This window comes from Cibotium barometz, chromosome 18, assembly GCF_041138505.1.
Source record: "Cibotium barometz isolate CiBa-2024 chromosome 18, ASM4113850v1, whole genome shotgun sequence".
In the NCBI taxonomy this organism is placed as follows: Eukaryota; Viridiplantae; Streptophyta; class Polypodiopsida; order Cyatheales; family Cibotiaceae; genus Cibotium; species Cibotium barometz.
Genome location: NC_141063.1, coordinates 26747554 through 26759173, shown reverse-complemented (window position 1 = coordinate 26759173; position 11620 = coordinate 26747554). Strand labels below are relative to the sequence as shown.

The window sequence follows — 11620 nt, the reverse complement described above, 5'->3', positions numbered from 1 at the left end:
CGTATGCCTGTTTTGCAGAAAACTGCACTGTCGAAATTTCTGCAGAAAATGACGAAAACACCTGTGTAGAACTTGCAATGCAAAAACGGAGCCCGAAACGACCTCAGATGGGATTTCTGAGAACACAAAGCTCTACGGACATATTTGTAGAGTATAGGGACTTGCAAGCGCTCGTGAAAGCTCACCTCAATCGAAGGACGTGAGTCGAAGGATGCCGGCGGCGTAGCCCTGGGAGCCGATGCCTGCTCTCATACCAATTGTTGGAATTAGCGTTGCAGGAAAGCACACAAAGCTTAGAGAAGAAGAAGCAAGAATGCACACAACACACAATGTATTAGATTGTGTCAATGTACAAAAGATAAGTTAGCCCTAGAATGATGGGCGTATATACAAGCCGGGGGAAAAAACCTCCTAAAGAGGGAAAAAGTACCCCGGCGGTCCTAAGTGTGTTCACACACATCACTGCCTATATATATGGCAACAAAATTCACAACAACAACAACACGCAGGTGGAAGAGGCCAATTCAGAGACAGGCCGGGTCTACAAAGAGAATTTTGAGCCACCAAATCTGATTTATGTAGTCATTAAACTGAAAGATACAACCAATAGAGTGCATGAGCAACCCAAATCAGTTAACATATAACACAAAATCTAGTTAAGAAGGCAACAATAAAGTTTCTACCAACCTCGATTCCTCAAAAACAGGTATGTTCTGACATTGTTTTGTAATATTTGTCGTTGTAAATGCCCAAATCTCAAACTTTTGTCTCCTCCACCAACAAATTGTGGACCAGCATGTGATTTGCTTGAGTCACTTCTTTACCTTTCCCCAAGGCTTCAAGCTTCTCGACAAGCTTGCAATAGTTGTTTTGCAATATTTGTCATTGTAATGCCCAATTCTCAAACTTTGTCTCCTCTACCAACAAATTGTGGACCAGCATGTGATTTGCTTGAGTCACTTCTTTACCTTTCCCCAAGGCTTCAAGCTTCTCGACAAGCTTGCAATAGATAGAGGGTTGACATAAAGGCCTACTAATTTGGATGCATGTCTTCCTCTTTGATAGTTACATAAACTCTCCGTCTCCTTGCCTTGCTCCCCACCACCAACATGAACAAAGAGGCTCTAGACTAAGAGCATCCATGTGGTATTCTGCATGGCAAAACAGATGCCACTGGCATGCTTGTAGCGAAGTCATTTGCATAGGCATGCCCTTGTATGAGGCATGTGTAAGAAAAACTATTGGTAGGCCAAAAGCAGATCTCAGCAGCAGGAGGACCCACCTAGCCAGGTAGTAGTCAGAGGCAGCAGCAGCCCCAGGAGTAGTCCAGCTGGCAATTGGCCAATGCAAACAGCACAGGAAACTGAGAGCCAGCGTGCAGTGTGCCCGTAGAGGCCCCCATGGGGATTCCTTGACCAAGTACTACATGTCCCAGATGTGATGGGCCATAAGATTATCCGCCGGCACTGCATCTAGGAATGCACTACTTCATGTCTCAGATGTGATAGGCCATAAGATTATCTGGCATTGCATCTAGGAATACGGGGAGAGACCCATAGACTATGGCTTGAGATTGTTTGAACTTGTTCCAGGATAAGAAGAAAGTGACCCTTTATTCGATGGGGTTCAGTTGTGTGGTTCAAGGAGTTGGGAACACTTTTCTTTTATGAGGGCATGCCCACAAGGCATAAGTTCCTTCTGTCTTTCATGATGGGGTTGTGACTATGTACTTCCTTCTACCTATGAACCTTCTCATTCAGTGGTAAACTAAACCATCTTGCAGATCTTCAGAATCAACTCGAATAATATTCTGTATGAGGAATGTATCCTCTTTGTCTCAGCACTACGCTAATCTGCTGTAACACATCATCCAAGTTCTCTTCTTGTAGCTTCTTGCTGTCTCCTACCACAAAAGAGTGTACTTTCTTATCGAGTACAATCCAGCTCTCTCCAGGCTTCTTCCATGCACTTGCTTTCTGCCTAAAGTTATCCACTTCCTTTGCACAGTCCTGCATCCCAGCATCAATGTAAATGTTTGACATCAGGACATATGCAGCAGCCTGCTTGGGCTGTAAACGCACTATGTGATCGAATGACTGTTTGCCCAACTCTACATTGCCATAGACTCGACAAGCACCCAGCAAACCCAACCACATAGCCAGATCAGGTTCCATTGGCATTCTTGACAACATGTCTTCTACTCTTGTGAAGTCTCCTGTGCGTCCAAGGAGGTCTACCATACTTCCATAATGCTGAATACATGGATTTAAGCTATGATCCCTGCCCATAGATTCAAAATAATTCACACCCTTATCCACAAGACCGGTCTGACAGCAAGCAGAGAGCAGAGAAAAAAATGTGACAGTATTTGGGCTGACATCTGCCATCTGCATTTCCTCGAACTTTATAAGGGTTTCTGTAGAATTTCCACCCCGGACATAACCAGCCATCAAGGCATTCCATGACACTACATCAGGTGTGGACAGGGAATTGAATACTTCTTGTGCATCTGCTGCACTTGCACAACTCCCATATGCATAAATGAGGCGAGTCGCCAGTAAAATACTCAGATCATTTCTCATCCACAGAACACTATGATGTATAAGCCTACAGATCTCCACACTTCCAGTGTCACTACAGGTTTGCAAGATGTGACCATGAGTGGTATCATCTATAGTCACATTTTTCTCTTGCATTTGTCTGTACAGCTGTAAAGCCTTCTCCCCCTGGTGCTGTTCAACATATGCTGACAACATAGCAATATATGATACCATGTCATGATGGAACAAGCCATAGAAAGCATGCTCTGCCTCTGAAATGCTTCCGCACTTGCCATACATGCTCACCAGTATGCTACAAAAGTACATGTCGCAATCGAAACCCTTTTCCAGGGCGTCGTTATGTAATGCTTTACCTATTTCAAGAGGCATCTGTCTGATTGACTGACCTTCCTCGACATGAAATTCTTCCTTCTCTGCCAGTTTGCAACATGCTTGAAGGGCATTCACAAAGGTCCACTCATCTGGACTCGCACCTTCCTCTTGCATTTGTTGGTACAACTGCAAAGCCTTTTGTGCCTGGCCCTGCTCAATGTATGCTGAGAGCATCACAGTCCACGATATGACATCATGTTGGGACAACCCAGGGAACACATCTTCTGCTTCAACAAATTTCCCACACTTGGCATAGAGATGCACAAGGGTGTTACCAATAAAGACGTCTGAATGTAAACCCTTCCTCCGAGCATCAGCATGTAATGCCTGGCCAATTTCGAAAGATATCACCCTCAATGATCGCGCCTGCTCAAGGACAACTTCTTTCATTGCTGCAAATGTGCAGCATGCTTTAAGGATAATCAGAAAGGTCCGCTCATCTGGAGTTGCACCATCCTCTTGCATTTGTCTGTACAGCTTTAAAGCCTTCTCTACTTCACCTTGCTCAACGTATAGTGATAGCATTGCAGTCCATGACACAACATTGTGATTGGACAACACTTTGAACACATTTTCTGCTTCAAGGGTGCTCCCACACTTGCCATACATTCTTATAAGGCTGTTACCGACAAAGACTTGTGAGCCAAGGCCCTTCCACCATGCATCAGCATGTAGCATCCGGCCAATATCCAGAGGCATCATATTCACTGATTCCAGAGCTTCCTCCTTCTCTGCAAGGTTGCAACATCCTTGAAGGGCAACTACGAACGTCCATTCATTAGGATTAACACCTTCCTCTTGCATTCGTTTATATAGATGTATGGCCTTCTGTTCTTGGCCATGCTCAACATATGCTGAGAGCATTGTAGTCCATAACACAACATCATGTTGTGGCAATCCAAAGAACACCTTCTCTGCTTCAGTAATGCTGCCACATTTGCCATACATACTGACAAGGGTGCTACCGATGACAACATGTGTATGAAGGCCATCCCTCCAGGCATGAGCATGTAATGCCTTGCCCAATTCCAGGTTGGGTATGCTTCCACAAGCTTTCAAAAGGCAGACATATGTGTATTCATTTGGCTGTACACCTTCCTCTAACATACACTGATACAATTGTAGGGCTACTTCACCTTTTCCGCTATGCGTAAACCCAGATATTACAGCAGTCCACGAGAAAACGGTCCGATGTGGCAGCATGTCAAAAACTTGGAGACCAGCTTCTAGGTCACCACATTTCACCAATGTAAGCACTAAGTACTCATTTAGAGGGGTGACGGGCAGCAAGCTATGAATGGTCATGTGAGCATGCACATGTTTGGCATGCTGTAATGCTTTTTTCTTGTTGCAGAGCTTCAAGAGAGACCAATACATACCCTCAGAGAGCATAGAGCCATGCTGGTCCATGAGATCCAGCGCCCTGTCCAGATGCCCCTCCTCGCATAGGCTTCGGACGCTTTCACACTGTGGGCGCCCATCGATTCTCTTGTTCTCTGGGTTCCATGGATTCTCTTGGTGTTGCCTCTCTTCTTGATGGCTTGATGGCCACCTTCTTCTTGTGATGACAGCAGCCAACCTGGGCTGCCGCTCCCACCTTGGAGCGCATACGAACATGCGCAAGGTCATGCGGCATGTCGTACAGACGCACTCGTTTCATACCTCTTTGCCGGACAATACTATAATGCAATGTAGTATGGTATGCATTCTACAATGTTTCATGTGAATCTTGGAACGTGATGAGACAATACTATAATGCCGTGTAGTATGGATCTTATTACTATGCATGCTACATTACCTTGAGTTGATTCACAAAATCAATAATGTCGTTTTAAGTTGCACCTTTTAAAATTTTTATCAATGCTCGCAAGTGATGTCCATGCAAGAAATGGTCACACACCTTGATTGATCAATGATGGAGATTGCTTTTAAGCAACGCTTGCACAAAAAGAAGATACACGTTAGAAATATTGTTGATTGATATAAACTAATTCAAAGTATGACAATTCTATGCTCTTTTTCTAATGTGCACCTAGGCGGAGGAGGTATGCAAGATTTTAAGAGAGCAAGGGTTGATGAAATCGGAGAACCCCAAGAATGTTGGTGCAACACTCTCAATGCATGAAATAGTAGAATCCTAAGAGAACCCGAAGGGTTGATGAAATAGGAGAACCCTAAGAATGCTGGTGCAACACTCTCATGCAAAAAGAGGGTTTAGCACAATACAAGGAGTTCCACCTTTCCCAAGTGTTATCCATCTTGCACAATGACAAGTAGCTACGAAAATTATCCTTTGTGGTGGGTGCCATCGTCAAGGAGTGTCATGCCACTATGATGGGAAAACATAACAGAGACTTAGGCAATTGTCACTATAGTTTGGGATAGGGTGAAATTATGTGAGAGGTGGTTAAGGGTGTTAGAAATTTTATTATAAGACACACCCATAAATATAAATTAACTCTATACATCCACTCACAGACACACTCACTCTCATATACTCTTGAAGAATGTTAAACTAATTCGTAGGTTAGCATGGTTCCACCCACCCAACCTACCATACTAAGATGCTTTGGCATCTTACCCACTTGAACGAGCACTTATCTTTATAAGACACCATTGTAACATATAAAATGGACTTACCTTGAGCTTAATGTCAAATAGGGAAAGTCTAAGGACCTCATGTGTACATACTTGCTTAAGACTAATAATAGTGGTCGGGCTATTTTAAAGTTTGGTCGGCCTAGTGTGAAAACTAGTTACTTATATATAAGTTATTTTGGCACTAAGCATTCTCTTGCAACAATAGAATACTATTGAGCACTTTGTTTGCATGTACTTTATTAGATTCTTGCATGCTAGATAGGTGCTTGCTTGAATAGGTTTGAATGTAGGTTTTCCCCTTCCATTAGCTTATTCCATTTGCTTCCCACTTCTAACGCCTTCCCAAGCATGTCTTCTTCTGCATATCTACATGGTGGTGGAACATAAGAGAGAATCCTCTGTTTTCAGAGTTTAGGATTTCTTATCTGATGGGATCATGTGGTTTCCAATGGCACTCGTCCTCTACGGTTCTTTGTCTTTGAGGCTGCAGGCTTACTATGGCTGAGGAGACCTTATGTGAATGCCCTTGTGGTTCCCTTTGGTTTGAAGTAGTCTTGGACATTGGCACTTTACCCTTCCCCATGTTCCCTATTCCTCGTCCGAATGGTGAAAAACTAGAACTTGGTTTCATGTGGTGAAGAAGCATCTATAATGAACTCCTTGAGAAGGAGGGACTTCTTGCACCATGTGTGCTTATTGTTTGGCTGTTTTGAGGAACACTTGTCCCTAATAATAGTACACAACAAAAGAGACATATCACGATTATTGTGAAGAACACTTCTCCCTACTAACGGTACATAATAAAAGAGACATGTCATGATTGTCTAACTGCAGTTGTTGGGCTCTTGTTGGTTGTGGTTAGCTTGGGATAAACCCAGCTCAGGATCGATACCAAAATGTTAAAAACATTGTGACATCTAACATGTTGACTACTTCTCGAGGAGGAAAACCTTGAGGTTCTTAGTCTTGCTCTGTCGTTCCTTCATTGGAGCTTCGTCCAAAAGTAGGGTAGTTTCATGCCATTTTCATGAAGCTTATGTTTCTATTTATAGAGCCAGATGATGAATTCGGAGCTCAAAGAATCGTGGGAGGGTCTTATTTCCAGGTGTTCCGCAAGTTCCTATGCTCGTATCTATACTTATTTGGTTAGTTTCTTCCAAAACCTCCTCACTTGAGGTGGATCCAAATGAGTTTAGCCTTCTAAGGCTTAGTGGGTTTGGGAAACTAAGTTTTGTTGTGCTATAATTGACTATATTATTATTTCCCACAATTAGACCATATTGGGTTCCCTTCAAAGGTCTCTAGTCATCTTAAAGCAAGTCTAAGCCGATCTCAAATGTGTTTATTCTATTTAAGCTATGAAAAATTTATGTAATAGTCACTCTCTAGCTACTTACTAGACATTGTCTTAAATCCTAAATTTATATATACATGTTTTTTATGTTGGGTGTTTATATTCTCAACTATATATATGAGGCATCACGAGCTAGGTTGCATAGGCGGATGGGCAAGAAAGGCTTCATTTTGCCACTTTTGTAAGGTAATAAAATGTTTACATTTGGTCCTCTATGTGCATTTAAGTATGCACTAGATGTTGTTATCAATCTATAAATTTTTAAAAAATAATAGTTGAAGGACTAGGTCAGGAGCCCAACCCCGAGGAGATAGAGAGAGACGGCCATGTACTTGGGCTATAGGCATCTGAAGACCCAGCTACCTCCATCGGCTCCTTTTGTAAGTAATTTCAATTAAGCAGCATTTTAGTTCTAATTACATTATTCAAACATTGACTAATTTGTGTAAAAGGTAGGAATTGCACGGTGAGGAGAACACAGAGGAGGTAGCTCAGTAGACTGCTAGTAGGGCTTGGGAGACTAGAGGAGGGGATGAGATTGCATTGACAGGAGAAAGATCGTGATAGGGATAGTGAGGATGATCATGACTAGATCCTCGTCCTCCTTGCTCTAGAGCCTCGTTCTCCTTGCCATTTTGGTTCAGCCTCATGTTATATATGTTTATGTGGTATTTGTATATGTTTATGTTAGAGCCTTGTTCTCCTTGCCATTTTGGTTCAACCTCATGTTTATGTGGTATTTGTATATGTTTATGTTACCCACAACTTTTGTATATGTTTATGTTAGAAAATGGTGTGAAGGGATTGATGAGCTGAAGTGGAAGCTGGGACTAATGAGGTCGTGGGGATACACCGCCTCACCTAATGAACCTCTGTGGCACAACCGGGTATGATCTATCAAGGTGGAGGGCAGGCAAGCCTGATTGCTAAAGGCATCAAGAAATGGGATGACTTGAGGGACTCAGCCACGCTAGCTTCTCTCTGGGGATATAGGAGCTCAATGAGAGGAAAGGGCTTGAACTTAACCAAGCACAAGGGATTGTGGATAAAACTAGGGAAATGTGGTCCCTAACATGAGAATTTTTCTCAAGACCAAAGTGGAATATGTGGTCGCAAAACAATGAAATATAATGCGCTGAGTACTTACTGGATTCTAATGTTTGTGTGATTTTCATTTGCTTATATGTGCTTGACTTTAATCTGATTTGATAAAGAGAGCCCTTTTTTTTTGTGTGTGTGTGTTGGGATTCAATTTAATATGCAAGAGCTCTTTGTGAGCTTGCCACCGAGCCGCCACTCAGCCCTCCTCCTTCTCCTCTTGACATTCAATGGTACCATAAATATAAATTTTATGTAATTTAACAGATATATTCTTGGCGTTCATTGATTTAAAGTGGTCTACAATTGTCCTAATGCAACAACCAGAAGAGATAAAAGTAGATTCTTTGCTACCAACTTAATAAAGTTTAGTCATGATACATTTGTACTACCATAACATTGTGAGCAAACATTATGAACAGGCAATATTTTTAAGAAAATAATTATTATTTTTCTTTTATATATTATCTTTTTGTTATCATAGAATGGAAAAAACACAGTAGATATTATAATATGGAACAGGTAATGTTCCAACTAACCAACTTCATTGAAATTGAAATGGTGATATGTAATACAAGTTGCACCTCAAAGCACACATATTTGAAGACAAAGATATTGAAAGATATTGAGGAAGAAATGGAAGAAGGTGATAATTTCCCCAATGCTTAGGAGGGTAATCAAAGATATTGTCATAATGTAAATGTTGTGGACGATGATGTTATTGAGAAACAATTGATAGAACAGGACTCATCATCATCTAGTGAATTTATCGATAGTACATGCTCACATCCTTTTATGGATGGTGAGATAAATTCCCTTTTAATCATGTGTTTGAAGATATAGGAGATACAAAATCATGTGTTTGAAGATATAGGAGATACAAAATCACTGTAGATATTGACTCTTTGGAGCTATGGACCTTATAAAGGATGTGAAATCAATGTACATTCAGTAATATTTTTGATAAAATGCAATAAGTAAATTCTAATACAAATATTGACCCACATATCAAAGCAAATATTGATGTAATTACCAACGATAATATTGATGCCTGTACGAGCACATACTTGAAAAAAGTTATCTCCTTGAAAAAACCTATAGAAAATGTTAGTATTGGGTAGATCTCTTATAGTGTACCGATGTAAAAACTATCTACTGACACTTCTGTAACATCAAATGCCTTAAAAACATTGTCTCCTTAAAATTATTAGTAATAAACATCACTGGGATGATCTCTTGTATTGAGGGGATGCATCATTAGCTAAGGGTTCCAAACCAACACCAACTAGAGTCCTTGTTAAGGATATGAGCATGAATGAGTTGATAGGAAATTTGTTGAACCATGTTTAGGCTAGTAGTGACAAGGCCAACCCAAGGGAAATCGTAAGGCCAGCAGTGACAAGCCCAACCCAAGGGAAATCGTAAGGCCAGTAGTGACAAGCCCAACCCAAGGGAAATCTTAAGGCCAGTCCTAGCTCTAGCACCACAAGTAGGACACCCACACCTAGTCCCATGAAGAGATATGGAATGTGTGTAATTTTTCACCATAATCACAGAAGTACAAAGTATCCAATGTTGAGGCTAGACACCAATAATTTTGTATTCATTGCCTGTGCCACATGAACCATGACATAGCTCATTCTTAGTACCAAGTAAATCTAGTAAGGTGGATTCCAGCACCATGGTAGATGCCCATAAAACAAATTATTGCAAGAGCTGTATTTGTCTCTTCATTGAAGCCTTTACATTTTCCTCAAGCTAAAACTTATAAATGGTTTTTTCTCGCTTGAGGTACTTTTGTTACTTGGTTGAGACAAAGAGTCCCTTTACCTTCATTATTTTCTTCCTTCAAAAAGAGGTGTTGATGTACAAGAGATGGAAAAAGAGAGGTAAAATGTCTATGCAAAGCAAGATTACAGAAATGACAAAAATAAGTGCTTTATATGCAAGTTTTGTGTGACAAGCTAAAGTAGGCTCGAGGAAGAGAGAGAGACTGAGAGAGAGAGTCCTCTTCAAGAGATTTAGGTGCCCATCAGCCATTCACACTAGTAAGAGACCTTTTTGAGCTAACCACTGATGATTGAATCCACATGTTTATCTTTTTGTTTTGTTAAAAATTAACGTGCACTCAAGGCTAGTGTACATAGCAAAACTTCATGCCTTGTTTGATGTAAAATTCAACTATTGGGAGTGTCCCTTAATTAGGCTATCAATGTGGTTAATCTAACTTATTAGAATCTCTAATTGAAGAACCCTTTAAGAGATTAGTGCAAACATTATTTTTTATAACCTAGAATCTCAAATTGAAGAGCCATTTGAGATACTAGCACACAAATATTTGTTCACTTATATATAGAAGATTTCATGGCCTACTCGAATATGCATCTTTTTCTAGTAAAGAATGAGCTCCTTTAACCTTGTGTGACCTTGCATGATTGGGAAGTTATTGACTTTTGTGACCTCTCCAACTTCTCTTCATTTCATAGTTCCCTAATCCTTCACCTCATTAGTTATACATACATGTAAACAAATGTGGCATTTCCTTTTACTCTACTCACTCATTGATTTGTCAATAAACATGCTTGTTATGCATTCATATATTTGTTCCCCTATGCTTTGTTCTCTACATATCCATTGATTTCTCAATAACCATGTTTGATATGAATTCATCTATTTTTTTCCTCTATGTTTTGTCTACTTTATGCTGGTCTCACCTATACCTCAATGGAAAACAAGTATGCAATAGTTCTTCTTCCCACTTATGGTGCTTTCACACAATCATGACTAAAAAATGAAGAAAATAATTTTCAATATATTAAAAAAACTTTTATGCCTTTTGAGCTTCCTCTGTAATATTACGTAAACCAATAAAATTTCAGTTTTCTCTTCATTTTGGCCATTGAATTGTTGGAAAGTCTTTGCCACTTGTCATTAAAATAAAGCATCTCTACGTTTGGTGAAAAACTAGACTAAATCCTTTTTTATGTGTTTGTTTTATGTTAATGTAAAGACTCTTTAAGTTATCCCCACTCTTTATCTAGCTCTTGAGGTAAGATCTAACCTTACACCCAATGCTTTTATTTTATGAATTTATGATTTTTTTGTTCAATGTTTATTTTATATTTATGCGTATGTTGCATGCTTCTAATGAGAAAGCATAGAGCTACGCATAGCTCTATGTATGCCCTTATCATCATAGGCTTGCTAGCATGATGGAAAACACATGCTTCTGCACACAAAGCCATGGAGTACACATGTACACATAAGGATGAAGTAAGAGACATGGAAGATACACAAATAAACATCATAGTGTATTCCCCCTCCAATTTTCATACTTGAGGGGCGTTATATAGCCACCTAACCATGTGACTCTTGGTATACCCATATGACTATTGGGTTCTCATAACCTCCATAAGATCCTAACTCCCCACTATCTCTCTTGTAACCACTTCTTGATATGACATATTTTAATGACCAAATCCCACAACTCATTAGCCTAAGCTAATGCTAGTAATGTTAGGGGGTATTCACACCCAAGCTAATGCTAAAATGCTAGGGGGTGTTCACACCTATCAACACCTCTATTCCATTTTATTTAATTGGTGTTGTACTATCTCCTATCAATGCTAAGTAC

At 40.3% G+C, this 11620-nt stretch overlaps 1 protein-coding gene across 1 annotated transcript; it reads right to left on the bottom strand.

Moving 5' to 3' along the window:
• Window positions 1-466: 466 nt before the first annotated feature.
• LOC147629136 (putative pentatricopeptide repeat-containing protein At3g01580) lies at window positions 467-4658 on the bottom strand. The gene is made up of 2 exons (XM_086812386.1): window positions 688-4658; window positions 467-590 (listed from the first exon to the last, which is right to left on the bottom strand). The coding sequence occupies exon 1, from the start codon at window positions 4560-4562 to the stop codon at window positions 1794-1796; it is 2769 nt and encodes a 922-aa protein (XP_086668512.1). The 5' UTR covers window positions 4563-4658; the 3' UTR covers window positions 467-590; window positions 688-1793.
• Window positions 4659-11620: the final 6962 nt, after the last annotated feature.

Coding starts and splice junctions, on each gene's coding strand:
- LOC147629136 (XM_086812386.1), bottom strand. CDS start 4,562: ATGACCTTGCGCATGTTCGTATGCGCTCCAAGGTGGGAGCGGCAGCCC.